Genomic DNA, 23904 nt, shown 5'->3' with positions numbered 1-23904 from the left:
CTCACTCAAAACCACTCAACTACATGGAAACTGAACATCCTGCTCCTGAATGACTACTGGGTACATAACAAAATGAAGGCAGAAATAAAGATGTTCTTTGAAACCAACGAGAACAAAGACACAACATACCAGAATCTCTGGGACACATTCAAAGCAGTGTGTAGTGGGAAATTTATAGCACTAAATGCCCACAAGAGAAAGCAAGAAAGATCTAAAATTGACACCCTAACATCACAATTAAAAGAACTAGAGAAACAAGAGCAAACACATTCAAAAGCTAGCAGAAGGCAAGAAATAACTAAGATCAGAGCAGAACTGAAGGAGATAGAGACACAAAAAACCCTTCAAAAAATCAATAAATCCAGGAGCTGGTTTTTTGAAAAGATCAACAAAATTGATACACCACTAGCAAGACTAATAAAAAAAGAGAGAAGAATCAAATAGATGCAATAAAAAATGATAAAGGGGATATCACCACCGATCCCACAGAAATACAAACTACCATCAGAGAATGCTATAAACACCTCTACTCAAATAAACTAGAAAATCTAGAAGAAATGGATAAATTCCTGGACACATACACCTTCCCAAGACTAAACCGGGAAGAAGTTGAATCCCTGAATAGACCAATAACAGGCTCTGAAATTGAGGCAATAATTAATAGCCTACCAACCAACAAAAGTCCAGGACCAGATGGATTCACAGCCTAATTCTACCAGAGGTACAAGGAGGAGCTGGTACCATTCCTTCTGAAACTATTCCAATCAATAGAAAAAGAGGGAATCCTCCCTAACTCATTTTATGAGGCCAGCATCATCCTGATACCAAAGCCTGGCAGAGACACAAAAAAAAAGAGAATTTTAGACCCATATCTATCGGGGGACTTGCCCCGATAATCACGTAGGTTCTTTTCTATTTTTCTTAAGCGTCGGCCGGCTTGAGAAATAAAGGGACGGAGTACAAAAGAGACAAATTTTAAAGCTGGGCATCCAGGGGAGACATCACACGTTGGTAGGGTCTGTGATGCCTTTCAAGCCACAAAAACTAGCAAGTTTTTATTAGGGATTTTCAAAAGGGGAGGGAGTGTGTGAATAGGTGTGGGTGACAGACATCAAGTACTTAACAGGGTAATAGAATATTACAAGGCAAGTGGAGGCAGGGCAAGATCACAGGACCACAGGACTGAGGTGAAATTAAAATTGCTAATGAAGTTTTGGGCACTATTGTCATTGATAACATCTTATCAGGAGACAAGGTTTTGAGATCAACTGGTCTGACTAAAATTTATTAGGTGGGAATTTCCTCTTCCTAATAAGCCTGGGAGCACTATGGGAGACTGGAGTCTATCTTACCTCTGCAATCTTGACCATAAGAGACAGGTACGCCTCGGGTGGGCCAGTTCAAAGACTTACTCCTAGGTGTGCGTTCTCTTTCTCAGGGACGTTCCATGCTGAGAAAAAGAATTCAGCGATATTTCTTCCATTTGCTTTTGAAAGAAGAGAAATATGGCTCTGTTCTGCCTGGCTCACCAGCAGTCAGAGTTTAAGATTATCTCTCGTATTCCTTGAACAATTGCTGTTATCCTGTTCTTTTTTCAAGGTGCCTACATTTCATATTGCTCAAACACACGTGCTGTACAATTTGTGCAGTTAATGCAATTATTACAGGGTCCTGAGGCGACATACATCTTTCTCGGCTGACAGGATTAAGAGATTAAAGTAAAGACAGGCATAGGAAATCATAAGGGTATTGACTGGGGAAGTGATAAGTGTCTATGAAATCTTTACAATTTATGTTTAGAGATTGCAGTAAAGACAGGCATAAGAAATTACAAAAGTATTAATTTGGAGAACTAATAAATGTCTATAAAATCTTCACAATCCACGTTCTTCTGCCATGGTTTCAGCCGGTCCTTCTGTTTGGGGTCTCTGACTTCCTGCAACATCTCTCCCTTTCTTTTTAATAAATGTGCCATGGCAATGAGGGCTTGTTTGTTCTCTCGATTTTGACACAGAATTCTTTGACTGGTCCGGCACACTAAAAACAAACTGATTAAACAGAGAATCATAATCCTAAAACTTACTACAGTGGAGCCCCCAATAGACTTAATCTAAGTCGTGGGGTTTAATCTATAAAGATTTTCTGCCACCTGATCTAACGCCTCAGCTCCAGGCACGATGGATAAGTGAGCTTGAGAGGCTTCAAAAATTTGTTTCTTTAATTTAGTTATGTCTAATGATAAATTATCTTCTTTACCTAGAACGTGTCCTTTGAGTTTTTCCTATGAATGATCAGTCTCGTTATAGGAATACGGGGTGATGCAGAAATCCGAAGTATTCCAATCGCACTGCACTTGCTTGCAATGTTCGAGACTCACTACTTGATCTCTAAGCCAAATAACAGACTGTCTTAAATCATTAATTTGATTTGCCAATTTTTGATCGATGCCTTGTTGAGAATTCCACATTTGGGTGGAATTGGCTTGCCAATCATTAACAAAATGAGCCCTTTGAATAGATTGGTGTAATGCCCTTCTAGCAGTGGTGGCCATTGCAGTGACTGTAATTAGGCCTATGATAACAGCGATTAAAGTGAAAACAAATCTCTTAGATCTTTTTTTAGAATTCGCTGTAGCACTTCATTAATTAAATGTATTGAGGGGGAGGATACCTAAGGTCGAGGTAAAGTTACTGGAATCTAGATTCCTTCTTGAGCTCAAACCAACATTACACTTTTCCTGGAGTCAAAATGGGAGTTAATACAAGTGTATAGATGACAATTGATGCATTGGACAGTTTGATTATTCGTCTAAATTTTGATATTTCCTACTAACAGCATGTAAGGAGGCTTAACACAACTCTGTATGGGAATAGTCAGGTTGGAGGTAAGTAAAGCAGAATGTCTGGGTCTACGTTGATACTGAGAGAGTGGGACAGTAATGGGAACAACAGTCAAAATAGTTTTCTTTTTCTATACTCGCAGTCCAGACATGGCAATAGCCAATTTTTAAAGTTCTGGGTGTTCTGGGCTCAGAATGGGGAGTATCATATGAGGGCTGGGGGTGGTAATGCCTTTATCTTCATATTTTAAGGGAAAGAATGAGCTGATCCTCGTATGCACAGTAGAATGATGATTCTCCTTCTCCTGATAAGAAATAAAATAAGTAGCCTCCAGGCATTCCTTTCCACCAGAGGAGCAATTGTTTTTTAAATAGCCTTTTGGTGCCTAGTCTATTACTAGACCATATGAGTCATTTTTTAATATTACTGCATGTGAGTTAACACAATCTTCCTAAATTAAAGTTTTAGATGGGCCCTCAAAATTTTTAGGGCATGGTTTTCCTGCAGGTTTATATTGAAAGTATGGGGTATCTCCTATTACTCCTCCTTTCATTTGTTTTAAAGGAGAAAGGGAGAGGCCAGAGACTAAATGTCCTGTTTTATCTGTAGCTGATGTTTCCGGAAGATAAGCAGCCTAAACTTGAGTTCGTAGATGGATGCAACTAGGTGCATGTCCGAGGCACAGAGGGGGGTATTTATAACCTATGGTAACATTAAATGCAGTGCCTTCTTCTGGTTGAGCAGGGCAACGGTCATCTGTGGCTCTAGCCATCCACACACTGTCGTTAGCGTAGATTTCTGTAGGAGCATCTATCTAGGTGAGAGGTCGAATAAGTGGAGGAAAAGGCACATAAGCCTAATAAGAATAATTATGTGTAGCAGGTAAATCAGTGTGAGAGGAAACTTGTGAGACAGAAAGTATAAGGAGGAGAATCATTAAATAAAACCTAGTGTAAGCGAGATTGAGTGCTGAAGGAGGAAGAGAAGAACAGAGGGACGTTATTTTCAGGCTAATAGAAAAGGTGAGATTTTTAGGTTTGTAAGGAGAAAAAGAAAAGTAATCAGGAGGAGTGGGATTAGTTAGATGGGTCTGCATTGCCTTCAGGGAGGATTGATTTACACCTATTGTGATTTGATGTGCCTGTTTCTGAAGAGTCGGCACAGATCTCATCACATCTGAAGGCAGTCTCTGACACAGACGTCTTTTCTCTGTGGTTTTGATTGTCAGTATTCACCTGAAGCTTGAGTCTTCTGGTGGGTACTTAGATAGGGGATTGATGATCTCCTGGTGCAACACAAGCATATCCTCTTCCTCACATTATAATTGTGCCAGATTCCTAGGTATTGGTTTGGGAGTTTTTCCATAACACTGGCTTGCCTTCGTTTAAGGAAAATTTTTTGCCTGTATAATGGCGTTCGGCTGCAGTTAGAGTATTATCTTTAGGAACATTTAAAAAATTTAAAGTAAACAATGCCAAATGTAATTGGGAGTGGGGAGTTGTTAAATCATGTTTTGGTCAGACTGTTTGGACAATTGCGTTTTTAAAGTGCGATTGTAAGGGATTCTAGTAGTAGGATCTGTGATGCCTTTCAAGCCACAAAAACTAGCAAGTTTTTATTAAGGATTTTCAAAAGAGGAAGGAGTGTGCGAATAGGTGTAGGTGACAGACATCAAGTACTTAACAGGGTAATAGAATATTACAAGGCAAGTGGAGGCAAGGCGACATCACAGGACCACAGGACTGAGGCGAAATTAAAGTTGCTAATGAAGTTTCAGGCACTATTGTCATTGATAACATCTTATCAGGAGACAAGGTTTTGAGATCAACTGGCCTGACTAAAATTTATTAGGCAAGAATTTCCTCTTCCTAATAAGCCTAAGAGCGCTATAGGAGACTAGAGTCTATCTTACCTCTGCAATCTTGACCATAAGAGACAAGTAGGCCTCAAGGGGGCCAGTTCAAAGACTTACTCCTAGGTGCGCATTCTCTTTCTCAAGGACGTTCCATGCTGAGAAAAAGAATTCAGCGATATTTCTTCCATTTGCTTTTGAAAGAAGAGAAATATGGCTCTGTTCTGCCTGGCTCACCGACAGTCAGAGTTTAAGGTTATCTCTCGTATTCCTTGAACAATTGCTGTTGTCCTGTTCTTTTTTCAAAGTGCCTGCATTTCATATTGCTCAAACACACATGCTGTACAATTTGTGCAGTTAATGCAATTATTACAAGGTCCTAAGGCGACATACATCTTTCTCGGCTGACAGGATTAAGAGATTAAAGACAGGCATAGGAAATCACAAAGGTATTGATTAAAGAAATGATAAGTGTCTATGAAATCTTTACAATTTATGTTTAAAGATTGCAGTAAAGACGGGCATAAGAAATTACAAAAGTATTAATTTGGGGAACTAATAAATGTCTATAAAATCTTCACAATCCACTTTCTTCTGCCATAGTTTCAGACAGTGCTTCTGTTTAAGGTCTCTGACTTCCTGCAACAAATATCCCTGATGAACATCAATGCAAAAATCCTCAATAAAATACTGGCAGACCGAATCCAGCAGCACATCAAAAAGCTTATCCACCACGATCAAGTCAGCTTCATCCCTGGGATGCAAGGCTGGTTCAACATATGCAAATCAATAAACATAATCCATCATATAAACAGAACCAACGACAAAAACCACATGATTACCTCAATAGATGCAGAAAAGGCCTTTGACAAAATTCAACAGCCCTTCATGCTTAAAAACTCTCAATAAACTAGGTATTGATGGAACTTATCTCAAAATAGTAAGAGCTATTTATGACAAACCCACAGCCAATATCATACTGAATGGGCAAAAACTGGAAGCATTCCCTTTGAAAACTGGCACAAGACAAGGATGCCCTCTCTCACCACTCCTATTCAACATAGTGTTGGAAGTTCTGGCCAGGGCAATCAGGCAAGAGAAAGAAATAAAAGGTATTCGATTAGGAAAAGAGGAAGTCAAATTGTCCCTGTTTGCAGATGACATGATTGTATATTTAGAAAACCCCATCGTCTCAGCCCAAAATCTCCTTAAGCTGATAAGCAACTTCAGCAAAGTCTCAGGATACAAAATCAGTGTGCAAAAATCACAAGCATTCCTATACACCAATAACAGACAAATAGAGAGCCAAATCATGAGTGAACTCTCATTCACAATTGCTTCAAAGAGAATAAAATACTTAGGAATCCAACTTACAAAGGATGTGAAGGACCTCTTCAAGGAGAACTACAAACCACTGCTCAACGAAATAAGAGAGGACACAAACAAATGGAAGAATATTCCATGCTCATGGATAGGAAGAATCAATATCGTGAAAATGGCCATACTGCCCAAGGTAATTTATAGATTCAATGCCATCCCCATCAAGCTACCAATGACTTTCTTCACAGAATCGGAAAAAAACTACTTTAAAGTTCACATGGAACCAAAAAAGAGCCCACATTGCCAAGACAATCCTAAGCAAAAAGAACAAAGCTGGAGGCATCACACTACCTGACTTCAAACTATACTACAAGGCTACAGTAACCAAAACAGCATGGTACTCATACCAAAACAGAGATATAGACCAATGGAACAGAACAGAGCCCTCAGAAATAATACCACACATCTACAACCATCTGATCTTTGACAAACCTGACAAGAACAAGCAATGGGGAAAGGATTCCCTATTTAATAAATGGTGCTGGGAAAACTGGCTAGCCATATGCAGAAAGCTGAAACTGGATCCCTTCCTTACACCTTATACAAAAATTAATTCAAGATGGATTAAAGACTTAAACGTTAGACCTAAAACCATAAAAACCCTAGAAGAAAACCTAGACAGTACCATTCAGGACATAGGCATGGGCAAGGACTTCATGACTGAAACACCAAAAGTAATGGCAACAAAAGCCAAAATTGACAAATGGGATCTAATTAAGCTAAAGAGCTTCTGCACAGCAAAATAAACTACCATCAGAGTGAACAGGCAACCTACAAAATGGGAGAAAATTTTTACAATCTACCCATCTGACAAAGGGCTAATACCCAGAATCTACAAAGAACTTAAACAAATTTACAAGAAAAAAATCAAACAACCCCATCAAAAAGTGGGTGAAGGATATGAACAGACACTTCTCAAAAGAAGACATTTATGCAGCCAACAGACACCTAAAAAAATGCTCATGATCACTGGCCATCAGAGAAATGCAAATCAAAACCACAATGAGATACCATCTCACACCATTAGAATGGTGATCATTAAAAAGTCAGGAAACAACAGGTGCTGGAGAGGATGTGGAGAAATAGGAACACTTTTACACTGTTGGTGGGACTGTAAACTAGTTCAACCATTGTGGAAGACAGTATGGCAATTCCTCAAGGATCTAGAACCAGAAATACCATTTGACCCAGCCATCCCATTACTGGGTATATAACCAAAGGATTATAAATCATGCTGCTATAAAGACACATGCACACGTATGTTTATTGCAGCACTATTCACAATAGCAAAGACTTGGAACCAACCCAAATGTCCATCATTGATAGACTGGATTAAGAAAATGTGGCACATATACACCGTGGAATACTATGCAACCTTAAAAAAGCATGAGTTCATGTCCTTTGCGGGGACATGGATGAAGCTGGAAACCATCATTCTCAGCAAACTATCACAAGGACAGAAAACCAAACACCGCATGTTCTCACTCATAGGTGGGAATTGAACAATGAGAACACTTGGACACAGGGTGGGGAACATCACACGCTGGGGCCTGTCGTCGGGTTGGGGGAGGGGAGAGGGATAGCATTAGGAGATATACCTAATGTAAATGACGAGTTAATGGGTGCAGCACACCAACATGGCACATGTATACATAAGTAACAAACCTGCACGTTGTGCACATGTACCCTAGAACTTAAAGTATAATAAAAAAAAAAGTATAACATGAAAAAAATAAATAAAAGTAAAGTTTTTTAATTGAAAAAAGACAGGAATTATTTCTTTGATAAAACCACCAAAAAAAGTTCTATTCACTTATTTCACATCAAAAAAGAATTTGAGTGTTAGACCAAGTAATATGTTAATGTCTTATGACTGTTAAATGATACCTATTTAACACCTTTATCTCTCTGAATTAATGATACTTGGTGTGAATATTTATTCCAACAAAAGTAGGCCATCTAAGATTATATTTTCCTCACAGATGGTTGAGCTCTTCTCACACCCTCTGTAGCCTTAATATATAGACTGTAAAGTATATTGTCATTTAAAAAAAAGTGAAAAGGATATTTATATCAGGCTAATCAATTTGAATTTTGGGAACACACCAATTACATGTGTTTTCCAAATCTCATGTGCACAAGGGACTATGAATCATGTACTTCATTAAAGTGCAAGGCACATTACTATTGAATTTTTTCTGAATTCATATTACATTATTGTTATTAGTATCAGGAGATACTATTTAATTCAGAAAAAACAGCCTGGCCAACATGGTGAAACTCCATCTCTACTAAAAGTACAAAAATTAGCCGGGCGTGATAGCGCATGCCTGTAATCCCAGCTACTTGGGAGGCTGAGGCACGAGAATAGCTTGAACTGAAAACGCGGAGTTTGCAGTGAGCCAAGATCATGCTACTGCACTCCAGCCTGGGCAACAAGAGTGAGTCTCTGTCTCAAAAAAAAAAAAAACAAAAAAAACAAGAGATACCTTACTCAAAAAAAAAAAAAAAAAAAAAAAAACAAGAGATACCTTAACAGACTTTTTTTTATACTAGCTTAGAAAATAATTGATATCATAATTGAAGCATAATTTTATTTAAAAAAAATACATTTTGACTCTGTCCTCACCTCTCTTTCCACATCACCTTAATGAATGGTGAGCAGAAAAGGTGTTTGCTAAAAATAGAGTTCACAGTCAGATATGTAATAAACTTAAACATATTTGCAATATGTAAAGAATCCTCAAAACTCAATAATAAGAAAACATACAAACAACCCAATTCAAAATGAGAAAAGATTTGAACAGATACTTCAACAAAGAAGATAATATAGATGGCAGATAAGCACAGGAAAAGATGTTCATCATTAGTCATTAGGGAAATGCAAATTAATGCCACAATGACATACCTGTAAACATGTATTACAGTGGCTAAAATCAAAAAGACTGACCATACCAAGTGTTGACAAAGATATAGAACAATGGAGGCCGGGTGTGGTGGCTCACACCTGTGATCCCAGCACTTTGAGAGGCCAAGGTGGGAGGACCCTGTGTGAGTCCAGGAGTTCAAGACCAGCCTGGGCAACATGGCAAAACCCCATCTCTACAAAAAATACAAAACTTAGCCAGGCGTGGTGGCACTTGCCTGTAGTCCCAGCTACTCAGGCGGCTGAGGTGGGAGGATTGCCTGAGCCAGGGAGGTCGAGGCTGTGGTGAGCCAGGATCTCACCACTGCACTCCAGCCTGGGCAACAGAATGAGACCCTGTCTCTAAAAATATATAAATAAATAATGGGGGATTCATTTATTTTTGAGACAGGGTCTTACACTGTCATCTAAGCTGCAGTACAATGGTGAGATCCTAGCTCACCACAGCCTCAACCTCCCAGGCTCCAACAATCTTCCTGCCTCAGCCTCCCAAAGTGCTGGGATTACAGGTGTGAGCCACCACACCTGGCTTGCAGTGAGCTATGATCAGCCCACTACACTCTAGCCTGGGCAACAGAGGAAGACCTGTCTCAAAAAAAAAAAAAAAAAAAGCGTGTCCTAATTAGAAGAGTCTGTAATTGTTATAGTCCATGACAATGTAGAATGCTGAATCAGTTGTGGAATTGATTTTTCAAATGCCTGTTTTACCTGGCAAATCATGTCAAAGGTAACTTGAGGCCGGGCACAGTGGCTCACGCCTGTAAATCCCAGCACTCTGGGAGGCCGAGGTGGAAGGATTGCTTGAGCTCAGGAGTTTGAGACCAACCTGGGCAACATAGCAATACTCCTTCTCTATTAAAAAAAATAAAATTAGCCAGGCTGGTGCACTTATATCCCAGCTACTCAGGAGGCTGAGGTGGGAGGATCACTTTGAGCCCAGGGGTTTGAGGCTGCAGTGAGGTATGATTGTGCCACTGAACTCCAACCTGGGCGACAGAGTGAAACCCTGTCTCAAAAGAAAAAAAGTAACAATGCCTTTATAATAATTACGATTTGTTATTTTAGCCACATAGCCATATATATGAAATTTATGTGACCTATTATTTCAGCCCTTTATTGCTGAAAATGAAATATTATTTTATTACTATCAGTTTAACCTTAATGTCCCTCATTTCAGATTGCTTACCAGTATCATGGAATAAAATCTCCAATCTAAAATTCAATCTGAGTTTTATATTTAAGAATTTTAGCTTTATTATTTGTTTTAGATTAAGCTTCTGCACTTTTTTAAACGGTTATATATGTTCATTATCTTTCATCTTACATAGGAGCGGGATCGTTATGCCTACAAGATTCATCTTCCAGAAACAGTAGAGCAGCTGAGGAAATTCAATGCAAGGAGGAAACTAAAGGTAAATTAAACAAATCAGCAAAAAAGCCAAACAGATATAGTTAATGATCATGTTTTTATTCTATTTTGGTGCCCATAAATATGTACTAATGCTGGCCGTTGTTTTTGTTGTACCTAAATTCTCATTTCCAAAAATTACCACCACTTCAATAAGATTTTGGCTTTTTAAATTATTTAAGGTAGTATATCAGTATGAGTCTGAACAATAAATTATAATAGAAGATTAGTTGTATTTTAGATTTGTCTTAAATTTAGAGCAGAGATATATTATTATCCATTATTATTGAATATGAATCTAGACCATGTTTTTTCAAACTTAAATATTTTGACAAATGTATGTTTAGTTCAATGGCAATAACTTTGAATTAGAATTGGAATTAGGGGCCGGGTGCGGTGGCTTATGCCTGTAATCCCAGCACTTTGGGAGGCTGAGGCGGGCGGATTGCCTGAGGTCAGGAGTTCAAGACCAGCCTGGCTAACATGGTGAAACCCCGTCTCTACTAAAAATACAAAAATTAGCTGGGCGTGGTGGCAGGCGCCTATAATCCCAGCTACTCGGGAGGCTGAGGCAGGAGAATCGCTTGAACTTGGGAGTTGGAGGTTGTAGTGAGCCGAGATCACACCATTGCACTCCAGCTTATGCGACAAGAGCAAGACTTCATTTCCAAAAAAAAAAAAAAGAATTGGAACTAGGATTGAGCAACTATCAGAAAGCAGTAAATAAAATCTTACACTGCCTTGATCTACTAGAAAATATTTTCAGCTCAGATCACTTTTCTCACCTTCTTTATTCTTCCTAGGTGTCTTTCTCCCTCTTACTACTCTCCCTATCCTCCACCTCACCAAAAAAAAAAAAAAAAGAAGAAAAGAAAACTGGTAATCACCCCATATGGGGAGTCCATTTGACTTTAAAAGGTTCTGAAAAAGACCAAACATAAAATAATGGAATCTTTTCAGCACTGAGAGAAAATGCTGAGAGAGCATCCCCCACCCAACCCTCCAGAGTAACAAAGGGAAATTGATTATCTTAACTTCTTAAAATTAATTTATGTTTGACTTACTTTTGATACTGAAAAATGTTAACTGTTCTCTAAGTGGTTGATTAGATAGTAGTCTTCCTTAGTCACATGACTCCTGCCAACTATAAAACTTTTCTTCTTAAGTATTTTCAGATATGCCATAAATTCTAATACTACCATTTTATTTTTCAACCCCTGAAATTAGTGAATTATTATGTGTAACTCTAGACTTATAAAAACATTTATGTGAATTTTGAGGAAACTATTAGGCCACAATATTATCCTATAGACCTGAAACTTTTAACATGGTACCCGCTAGCCACATGCAGCTATTTAAATTTAAATTAATTAAAATTAAAAGGTCAGTTTCCCAGTCACACTAGCACATTTCAAGTGCTCAATAACCACATTTGGCTAGTGGCTACTATATTAGACAGCACAGATGTAGCTTGGGACATTTCCATCATTACAGAAGAGTCTATTCAACCATGCTACTATAGAACAAGGGAAATATTAACATATCATTGTTGGTGTTGATTATTCCCATTTTAGCCTTTCTTCTCACTGATTTTGCAGTCAAGGGTTCAAAGTGACTCTTCTCTATTTTAAAAATCCTTGGCCAAAATAATTATTAATGATAAGCCATTATTGAGATGGTACCCAAAGAAGTTTCCTAAAACTTTTATTCTTTTTGCCTTGATATCCACCTAAACCTGTGTAGCCTACAAATAAAAAACTCTTTTATTATCCAAAGTGAAATTTGGTCAACTGTTTTTGAAGTTAGTTTCCTCCCCAAAGAAACTATTATTACACTTTTTTGTCAGCTCTTCTATAAGTCCTTCTGAACCTAATGCTGCTTTGGCCTCATGTGACATTTCACTGTATGGGGTTGAACCTTTCATTGCCCAAATACAGACATTTCACCAGAGAGCTTGGGCTTGCCCCATCACAAGAAACACATGCTGTACTTCTCCCAGGGCCACAGAATCAGACTTGGGCCTAAAATAGCCAAAGTGGTGACTAAGATTCATTTGGACGGGGCCAAGCTGTCAAAACAGAGAGGGGTCATGTGGATTTACCACATCCCCTTGCAAGGCTATTTAAAGTTTTAAGACCCACCAAACAACCTAGAACTAGGAACATCAGCAGGGTCATTAGTGAATGTGTTTGGCTTCTGATAAGGCTGTATTCTTTTGAGTAGTTCAGCCACCTTGTTAAAACATGTTACACCTACCATCCTCAAGGAACTAATTCCCATTCTGCCTCTTCAGTGGACTTCTAGAACAGAGATTGCAACTTCCTTGGCTTTCAGAGTCCACCACACACTTTATTTTCACACAACTAGGTGCTCATCCTACCCAGACACTATTCTTAACCTCCTCAGTGGTGGGTGACAGTTTAATTTGTAATGACTCCCTTGGAAGTGATTAAAAGGGAGTTCACAGAAAGCAGTAGAAAATTACTTTTGTGGCCAGGCACAGTGGCTCACATCTGTAATCCTAGTACTTTTAGAGGCCAAGGCGGGCAAATTGCTTGAGCTCAGGAGTTCAAGACCAGCCTGGGCAACATGGTGAAACCCCGTCTCTACAAAATATACAAAAATTAACCAAGTGTGGTGGCTGTGCATGCCTGTAATCCCAGCCACTGGGGGCCTGGGGCAAGAGGATCACTTGAGCCTGGGAGGCGGAGGTTGCAGTGAGCCAAGATCGCGCCACTGCACTCCAGCCTGGGTGACAAAGTGAGACCTTGTCTCAAAAAAAAAAAGAAAAAAGAAAAAAAGAAAGAAAATTACTTTGGTAACTTAGTCATGATGGAATGATGGTGGAAAATGTATTTTCCCCATTTTGGTTACCACGTTTCATGTGTCGAGTTTTTTCCTCCTAATTCATACTAAGCTCTGGAATTGTAATACTTCAGTAAAAAAAAAAAAAAAAAAGAATCCTCTGGATAACAATACTTTCTTTAATAAACTACATATTTCTGAGCACAGACAGAACTGAATATGAGGATCATATTTTCTCAAACTGAATATTAGGATACATGAGACAGACTGCATGATCTCCAGGCTGTGTGGAAAATCTGTGCTCTGTGGTCTGGGGCTCTTGAGGGGGCACACCTGTACTCTAACCCTGGCTGTCATCTACTGAAGGAGGTACTGAGGAAAGTGGTAACTGTTGTTATCTGAGGATGTCTATCCAGAGAAGAGACTCAGGAGGGAATGTACTCTGAAGTCATCCCTATTGCTTCTTCAATTATTTCTACCCCTAGAAAGCAAATTTCCCACAGTAAAGTATGTTGAAGAAATTCTATACAAATAGAAGCAATATTCTATGTTTGGGTAAGTTTATTGCAGTCCATTTAAGAAATGGTGAGTCGAGTCCACGTGATTCAGTTAAGAGGATAAAATCATTTATTTCCTATATATACAGAAAGCAAGGGTTTCTAATAACTTTCTACAGTTTTTCTTTATTATTATTTTTTTTTATTATTTTTTTTTTTTTGAGAGAGTCTTACTCCGTCACCCAGGCTAGAGTGCAGTGGCGCAATCTCGGCTCACTGCAGCCTCTGCCTCCCAGGTTCAAGCGATTATCCTGCCTCAGCCTCCCAAGTAGCTGGGACTACAGGCACCACCACATCCAACTAATTTTTGTATTTTTAGTAGAGACAGGATTTCACCATGTTGGCCAGGCTGGCTTTGTACTCCTGACCTCAAGTGATCCGCCCCCCTCGGCCTCCCAAAGTGCCGGGATTACAGGCATAAGCCACCGCGTCCGGCCTTTATTAATTTTGCAAATTGCAAAAGTATTCTCTGACTTACTGATTGGTCACTTGTGTTCCTGAACTGTGCATAACTACGAAAGGTTTGTTTAGGAGTGCCATTTTCTAGTACTGTATAAAGCTGTACTATCCAGTACAGTAGTAAATAGCCATATGTAACTATTTACATTTCAATTTTAATAAATTAACATTAAATAAAATGTAAAATTTGGTTGTTCCGTTGCGCTAGCACCTTTCAAATGCTCAATACCACGTGTGGCTGATGGCTACTGTATTAGACAACACAGGTTTAGAAAATTTCCTTCATCACAGATAGTTCTATTGTACGATATTGCTATGGAGTCTTGGTACCTGCAGAGTAATGCTTATACCTAAGCAGCACTTTTTGATAGGTCAACCAGGAAGCTATAATAGATACTTTTTGGCAATTTTCTTTCTGTTAGTTCAACAAAAACTAACTTAAAGATTTATCAAAGACCTTTGTACCTTAATGAAACCCAGCATTTACATACAGTCTTCTCTGTAGTAAGGGTTTGTACAAAGGCAGTAAATTGAGATAGCAGTCGTTGTAGGCTTCAGCTAATCAGAGCATTAAATCTGGTATCCAAAAGGTAACCTTTGAGCCTAAGCAACATAAGGAGACCCCGGCTCTACAAAAATAAAAAATTGCCGGGTGTGGTTGCACACGCCTTTGGTCCCAGCTACTTGGAAGGCTGAGGTGGGAGGATCACTTGAGCCTGGGAGGTCAAGGCTGCAGTGAGCTGTGATCACACCACTGCACTCCAGCCTGAGTGACAGAGTAAGACTCTGTCTCAAAAATAAGTGGGGTGGGGACCTTAATTCTAAAAACTGAAAACTGTTATTCTGGTATGAGCAGTTCCCAAATATTCTGGTATGAACAGTTCCACAAATAATAAGTGAAGTGATTTTGATCTTACATATTGATTTTACAAATCAATTAATTTGTGATTTTTTTTAAGAAATACATATATAGGCCAGGCACGGTGGCTCACGCCTATAATCGCAGCACTTTGAGCGGCTGAGGTGGGCGGATCACCTGACATCAGGAGTTCGAGACCAGCCTGACCAACATGGAGAAACGCCATCTCTACTAAAAAAAAATACAAAATTAGCCGGGCATGGTGGCACATGTTTGTAATCCCAGCTACTCGGGAGGCTGAGACAGGAGAATTGCTTGAACCTGGGAGGTGGAGGTTGCAGTGAGCCAAGGTTGCGCCATTGCACTCCAGCCTGGGCAACAAGAGCGAAATTCTATCTCAAAAAAAAAAAAAAAAAAGAAAAGAAAAGAAATACATATATAGATATATGTTGTTTTTTCTTTTTTAATTGAGACGGGGTCTCACTCTGTTGCCCAGGCTGGTCTCAAACTCCTGGACTGAAGCAATCCTCCCACCTTGGCCTCTCAAAGTGTTGGAATTACAAGTGTGAGCCACCATGTCCAACCAGTTTATGATTCTGAAACGTAGAATTTATTACTTCCTGTTGGGCAATAGATTTTGAAAATTATGTACATTTAAGACCATCTTTATAAAATACTTTTACATAGACCCGAAAGAATTTCTAAGATATCTATTCTGTGCAATTACTCTTAAATATAACTATATCTAGTACACTTAGAAGTCTCATTTTTCATTTTCTCTAGAGAAAATACTGCAGCCTCTTTTAGTCATATATCCTGACTGAATATTATGAAATTAAAGGTTTTAGACCTATGTTTAGGTTATGTTTGAGTATTATATATGTATAGGCTATGCAGACTAAACTGAATGATAACTTTGGTTTTGGCTATATGGAGACATATCAAAAGTTCTGATTTAATTAATCATCTCACCTAATTATCATGTAGGACCTAATTATTAAGTATAATCAACCCAAATTCTTTAACATCTCTACCTTGAAATGATTTTCTTGACTTTTGGTCATCTCTGTTCAGCCTCAACCTCTCCAAATTCTCCACCCTTTTTAGGGCTTTTGAGTTCAGTCGTCTGAATTCTAATAGGATGATTATCTTTCAAATTTATTTGTCACACTCCTATTGGTATGTTCTGGTGATACACTTTCTCCCCTCAGTGTATTTCCCTGTTCTCTCAGGAATATGACTATATATTACCTTGTTATTTAGGTACAAAGCCAATTATTCTATATCTGATACTTGTATATTTTGTATTTAGATGTTTTAAAATGTACCCTCCTGCCATGACTGTGTATTACCTTGTTATTTAGGTACAAAACCAATTATTTTATATCCGATACTTGTGTATTTTGTATTTAGGGTTTAAAAATGTACCCTTCTGCCATTGTGCCTATCAAACTTCATGATGCATGTTTCTGAGCTCAGGAAATACCAAAAAGGGAGTATTCAGTTTTTGGCTTTTGTCTTCAAGTCAGCAATACATCTTTGTTCAGCTCTTGTGTTCCTCAATAACTTTGTTCCCTCCTTAAGCACATTCAGTAGTTAAACTTAGCAGAAATCTGACCTAACCATTTTCTTCTTTTCCACTTCCTTAAATGCCACACAGAATCATCTAGCCAGAAGCATTCCATTTTGATGTTTGACATATTGACATTTCAAGAAAACTATAATTATGATTAAGAATTCTTTCTAGTTCTTAACTACAAATTAAAAACTTGTGGTGCTCTTTTTCTCTGAATTTATAATCTGCCTTCTCCTTTCTAGGTTAATTTGCTTGATAGAAAATTACAACTTTAATATTATTTATCTTAACAGATTGTGAATAGTCTAACTCAAAAGTATTATGTTTCACCCTTAAAAGATACTAAATTATACCTTCTAAATTAAAGCAGGTAGAAAACTTCTTTGTCAAGGGTTTAATAAACCAGAAAGTTTGAAGAACTACTTGTATAAAATCTGATTTTTTAATTGTTGTATTACATTATTGCTATCGATGAGCAATATTACATTATTAGCGATCAATAGCAATAATGTAATACAGGGGTTGGCAAACTATGACCTGGGGGTCAAATCCAACCCACTGCCTATTCTTGTATATGAAGTTTTACTAGAACATAGCAAAGTACATTAATTTGCATGTTGTCTATGGCTGCTTTCACACTACAGTGGTAGAACTGAGTAGTTGCAAAAGAGATCATATGACCTTTAGAGCCTAAAATACTTACTGTCTGATTATTTACAGAAAAAAAATTGCTGACCCCTAGTATAGTAGAAATCCTTGAACTGGGGAGAGTAGTCATTGGATGTCAATTATGTCTACTCTTCATTGTGTCTCTAAGTTGACAGAGACCTTAACAGGTTGCTAAGCCTCTCTGGACCTCAGTTTTCTCATCTGCAAAATGAGTCCCTTAGAATGAATAATCTCTAAGGTTGATTCTCAAACTAATAAAATTCTATGAATCCGTGACCTATTTCAGAATGATGTTGCTGTTTTACATAATGGCTTGCATTGAATATTTAAACCACCTATAGTCACTGGGTTCAGACAACTAAATATTAGGTGGGGCACCATGGCTTACACCTGTAATCCCAGCACTTTGGGAGGCTGAGGCCATAAGAGTGCTTGAGCCCCAGAGTTTGAGACCAGCCTGAGCAATATAGTGAGACTCAGTTTCTATTATTTAAAAAAAAAAAAATTACGTAAACAAAACTGCTAGTCATAAGACAGATAAATTTAAAGCATACTACTATTGTTTCAAAAGCATTTGCATCTCAGGGCTCTTTTAGATAGTGTTTTCCTAGTAGTATAGGTATTTATTACAGATCTTTGACTATAGTAGCAAGAACAGGCCTTGAAGCATATAACTAACATCTTAAGAAATACAGTTGTACTTCATTTGGAAATAAAAATAAAGCATCTCTAAAAGCCTAGTTTCCGTGTGTGGGAAACGTGATTTGATATATAAAAATTCCATTCCCACCCAGCTTTTAGGAAACATGTATAATACATAAAGTAAAATAAGTTTTTATAAAAAGAAGAACTCAACATTCACTACTGTTTTTTCAACATGGTAGCTATAATTCTGCTTAAGAACCTTTCATGCGTAACTTCAGACTTTTGGAAATCTCAAAAGTTACCTGGAATGTTAACATCAATATCACTTCTCTCTTTTTGCTCTTCCCTTTCTACAGTAAGTAAACTTTGTGGAAATATATTTTATTAATGTTTTCTAGCCAGGCGCAGTGGCTCACACCAGTAATCCCAGCACTTTGGGAGGCCGAGGTGGGTGGATCGCTTGAGCGCAGGAGTTCAGGACCAGCCTGGGCAACGTGATGAAACCCCATCTCTACAAAAAAATACAAAAGTTAGCCAGGCATGGTGGCACATGCCTGTAGTCCCAGCTACTTGGGAGACTGAGATGGGAGGATCACCTGAGCCTGAGAGGTTGAGACTGCAAAGAGCCGAGATTGTGCCATTGCACTCCAGCCTGGGCAACAGAGCGAGACCCTGTCTCAAAAAAATAATAATAATGTTCTCATATTAGCAGATACCTAAACACAAACAAGTTTTATCTTTCCAGAAAAATTCAAGAGTTAATATTTAAAATTTAGACTTAGACTACTTAGGTGATTTGATAAACTAACTAAATGAGTGATTCTACATAGACCAGCAAAAGGCTATGCTCATGTTCTAGATCTTTATTAGTAGAGTTAGTAATGATATGCACTTACAGAATGCTTTACAATTTGCAAAGCACTTTCATGAATACATTATGACTTTTGCCAATCCTGTAAGATAAGTCCATTTTAATATTCTTTTTTTTTTTCTTTTTTGAGACGGAGTTTCACTTTTGTTGCCCAGGCTGGAGTGCAATGGCACGATCTCGGTTCACTGCAACCTCTGCCTCCCGGGTTCAAGCAATTCTCCTGCCTCAGCCTCCCAAGTAGTTGGAATTACAGGCATGCGCCACCACGCCCGGCTAATTTTTTGTATTTTTAGTAGAGACAGGGTTTCTCCGTGTTGGTCAGGCTGATCTCAAACTCCCGACCTCAGGTGTTCCACCCGCCTCGGCCTCCCAAAGTGCTGGGATTGCAGGCATGAGCCACCGCGTCTGGCCCATTTTCATATTCTTACTTTACAGATAAGAAAGCCTAGAGAGGTTAAATGATTTACTCCCAAATACCACATGTTCTTCCTTATAAGTGGGAACTAAGCTATGGGTACACAGAGGCATGCAGAGTAGTATAATGGACACTAGAGACTCAGAATGGGGGAGGGTGGAGGGGCAAGGGATAGAAAATCACCTGTTGGGTACACTGTACACTACTCAGAAGACAGATTCACTAAAAGCCCACACTTCACTACTGTACCATTTATCCATGTAACCACTTGTACCCCTAAAGCTGTTTAAATAAAAAATAAAATAAATATGATTTACTGAAGCAGTAACTCCCAACATTTTTCCACTCTACAGTCCTAAGGGATGTCATGCACTCAAACGGCAGTGATTTCCAAATAGGAATAAGGGGAGGCTATGCATATAGCTTAAAAGAGTCATATGTAGTTGATTCTGTTGTGTGGCCTGATGGAGAATGACTATACAAAAGTAACACATTGTCATTGTTAAAACAAAAAGAGGGAAAAAAGATTTTAAAAAGAAAAATGACTCATAATCCTACCACCCAGAGATAATTAATGCTATTAACATTCTGGTGTATACGCAGTCTTTTATATCCATATTAACTTTTTTACCCAAAAATGAGATTATAATATACATTGATTTTAAACCTTTTTCATGTAATTAATCACAGACATCTTTTCATTCCACTAAACATCCTTCTACAACATCGTTTTATAATAACTGCAGAATATTCCATTCTGTGTTACACGTTTGAATTCAAGATGTAAGTGGTTTCACATACTTTTACAATTCCCACTTAGTATTATTCTGGTATATGCATATGTAATTTATTTCAAGGAATCTGAAATAATTTAAAAACTACCTCTCTTCTAGCCATCATCTCCTATATATTTGACTTAATGGATAATCCTTAAGATAAATAATTTGTTAAATAACTTATTTATATTTGTGTATTTAGGGTGCAGTACTAGCCGCTGTGTCAAGTCACAAATTCAACTCATTCTATGGGGATCCCCCTGAAGAGTTACCAGATTTCTCCGAAGACCCTACCTCCTCAGGTAATTGGATAATTCACTTATTCACCTGTGTGAGTCATTTGGTATTTACATCCATTCTCTCCCATTGTGAATAAACTTTTTCTGTGCTTTTAGTTAAATCCTCGAACGGATTCTAGGGAAGTTTGTCAGCAACCAAATCCTGTCTACGTGTGTCTTGTTCCTTTTCATTTTAATACCAAAGTTGCTTTCTCCTGTGACTCCAAAACCAACACTTCACTTTTTTTTCTTTTTACCTCAGTAATACTTCTTCCCCTTTACACCCTCTAGACCCAGCATTGTACTCCATCCAGTCCAACATCCTAGTCAGTCTTTTGGGATCTTTCTGATTACCTTCACTCTCAACAAAAACTTCTGACATAAGCTTTTCCCCAGGTCAGTCGTATTAAATCAGACTGTGGGCAGCACTGCTTTGAATGGAATCTTTCAGTGTAGAACTCTCTTGTGAGTTATCTCCTGAAACAGTTACCAAGTTCTTCTTTCTATATAAAAATCTATAACACGGCCAGGCATGGTGGCTCATGCCTGTAATCCCAGCACTTTGGGAGGCCAAGGCAGGTGGATCACCTCAGGTCAGGAGTTCGAGACCAACCTGGCCAACATGGCAAAACCCCATCTCTGCAAAAATACAAAAAAAAAAAAAAAAAGCCAGGTGTGCTGGCCTGGGCCTGTAGTCTCAGCTACTTGGGAGGCTGAGGCAGGAGAATCACTTGACCCGGGAGGCGGAGGTTGCAGTGATCCGAGATCATGCCACTGCACTCCAGCCTGGGCGATAATGCGAGACTCCGTCTCAAAAAAAGAAAAAAAAATCTGTAACACATGCGTACAAGTATCCAAAGGGGAAGAACATAGAAGAGTTATTTGTTTTGATGAACTGTATATAAGTACCCCTGAAACAACCTGCCACTGTTCACAAAATCATTTTATAAGCCAGTGCAGTGGTGTGCGTGTGTAGTCATAGCTACTCAGGAGGCTGAGGCACCCGGCTCAGGAGGATCACCTGAGCTCAGGAGTTTGAGGATGCAGTGAGCTGTGATCACACAACTGCTCTCCAACCTGGACAACAAAATGAGACCTCGCCTCTTAAAAATTAAGAGATAAAAGGCCGGGCACAGTGGCTCACGCCTGTAATCCCAGCACTTTGGGAGGCCGAGGCGGGCAGATCACGAGGTCAGGAGGTTGAGACCATCCTGGCTAACACGGTGAAACCCAGTCTCTACTAAAAATACAAAAAAATTAGCCGGGCGTGGTGGTGGGCACCTGTAGTCCCAGCTACTCGGGAGGCTGAGGCAGGAGACTGGCGTGAACCCGGCAGGCAGAGCTTGCAGTGAGCCGAGATCACGCCACTGCACTCCAGCCTGGGCAACGGAGTGAGACTCCGTCTCAAAAAAAAAAAAAAAAATTAAGAGATAAAAAAATAAAAAACTGAAACCATTTTATAAAATGCTCAGATTTCCATCTTACCAGTGTGATATTCTCAAGGATCATTTACTAAAAACCCATAGGGTCCATTTATATGGATATGTAAATGTGTGTGTGTGTGTTCTAAATTTTTATTTATGCATTTTTTATTTACTTAACTCCTGAATCATGTGTCCTCTGGCCTCAGCTTTTTTTCTTTCTTTCATTAGAGTCACTCCATATTTGTCATCTTTGATTTTTGTACTCTTGGACTAGCTTCATCAATATTCATATATTACCACTGGGACTGAGGCCCTGGGCCCTTCCTAGAGCCTGAGGTTTTTGTCCCACAGTTAGTAATATAGGAAGAATTAATGTGCTAATGCTTCTTTCCTGTTGGTACCATGAGCATCTGTCAGTGTTTATGCTTCTCGTCTCCTCTGTTTATACATGTGTGTGCACCTACACATTCACATACACACACACAGAATTTCTTACCAATTAGTATGTGCTTGTACCTTGTGCAAAATGACAAGATCTTGAGGTGATGGATACCCCATTTACCATGATGTGATCATTATGCCCATATCAAAATGTCTCCTGTACCCCATAAATACGTACTATGTACCCACAAAAATTTAGAACTCTTTTAAAATGACAAGATCAACTTTCCCATTCCAGCAGTTATACAGTTCCTCATTTTGACCTTTACCAATTAGGATGTGAATCTTCCTCTTTTGAGTGAAGGTGATTTCCAAAAACATTCAGAAATGGGAATCTTAGAGAAGAGACTCTGAGGAGAAAGCCTTGCCATTTTTCTCTTGTGCTGACTTGGTCATTATCCAGGGCCCTTCCCACATGAAAGGCAGGGATCTAGTTGTGTTTATAGGTGTGGTCCCCAGTGCTTCTTATTGTTTCATGTCTGTCTTTTCTTCCACTCCATTTTGTTCCCTCCACCTGTAACTTCTTTTGTTAGCTGAAACCTCTGTCTTCTCTCCTCACACTCAGATTACAGTGGACCCTATTTAAGGGGAGTGGATCCAGTAATGGTTTGTATTGTCATACTGTGGCTGTATGATATAATCACATGCTTATAATATATTTAGGATAAATCTCTTTGAGATTCTAGGTCAAGATCTCTACTACCATTTTCATCTTTAGAAATGGGGCTAAAGGCTGGGCATGGTGGCTCATGCCTGTAATCCCAACACTTTGGGATGCCAAGGTGGGTGGATCACTTGAGCCCAGAGGTTCAAGACCAGCCTGGGCAACATAGCCAGACCCTGTCTCTACAAAACCAAAAAAAACTAGCCGGGCCAGGTGCAGTGGCTCACGCCTGTAATCCTAGCACTTTGGGAGGCCAAGGCGGGTGGATCGTTTGAGCTCAGGAGTTTCAGAACAGCCTGGGCAACATGACAAAACCCCGTGTCTACCATGTCTACCAAAAATACAAAAATTAACCAGGTGTGGTGGCATGTGCCTGTTTGTCCCAGCTACTGGAAGGCTGAGATGGGAAGATTGTTTGAGCCTGGGAGGCGGAGGTTGCAGTGAGCCAAGATGGCGCCAGTACATTCCAGCCTAGGTGACAGAGCCAGACCCTGTCCCCCCAACAACAACAACAATAAAATTAGGCGGGTGTGGTGGCACACACCTGTAGTCCTACCTTCTTGGGAGGCTGAGGCAAGAGGATCACTTGAGCCCAGGAGTTTGAGGCTGCAGTGAGCTATGATTTTGCCACTGTACTCCAGCCTGGACAACAGAGCAAGACTCTGTCTCAAAAAAAAAAAAAAAAAAAGAGCCAGGCATGGTGGCCCATGCCTGTAATCCCAACAGTTTCAGAAGCCAAGGCAGGAGGATTGCTTGAGCCTAAGAGTTTGTGACCAGCCTGGGCAACATAGGGAGACCCTCTACTTTGTAAGAAGTCAAAATATTAGCCAAGCGTGGTAGCACACACCTGTGGTCCCAGCTACTAGGGAGGCTGAGGCAGGAGGATCACTTGAGCCCAAGAGGTCCAGGCTGCAGTAAGCCGTAAGTGCACCACTGCACTCAAAACTGGATGACAGAACAAAACTCTGTCTCAAAAAAAAGAAAAGGGGCCAGGCACAGTGGCTCATGCCTGTAATCCCAGCACTTTGGGAGGCCGAGGTGGGTGGATCACTTGAGGTC

General features: G+C 39.3%; 1 protein-coding gene across 11 annotated transcripts in view; it reads left to right on the top strand.

Moving 5' to 3' along the window:
- The window catches only part of CASK (calcium/calmodulin dependent serine protein kinase), a 400245-nt gene that overhangs the window by 269539 nt on the left and 106802 nt on the right, over window positions 1-23904 (top strand). For all 11 annotated transcript variants that reach the window (XM_009234749.4, XM_054544490.2, XM_054544486.2 and 8 more), the window contains exons 9-10: window positions 10327-10410; window positions 20241-20340. In XM_009234749.4, the coding sequence (XP_009233024.2) occupies window positions 10327-10410; window positions 20241-20340 (184 nt within the window). The remainder of the gene's footprint in view (window positions 1-10326; window positions 10411-20240; window positions 20341-23904) is intronic.

The sequence above is a fragment of the Pongo abelii genome, chromosome X (genome assembly GCF_028885655.2).
Source record: "Pongo abelii isolate AG06213 chromosome X, NHGRI_mPonAbe1-v2.0_pri, whole genome shotgun sequence".
In the NCBI taxonomy this organism is placed as follows: Eukaryota; Metazoa; Chordata; class Mammalia; order Primates; family Hominidae; genus Pongo; species Pongo abelii.
Note: the sequence above shows the minus strand (reverse complement) of the source record. Positions and strands in the feature narration are given on the sequence as shown.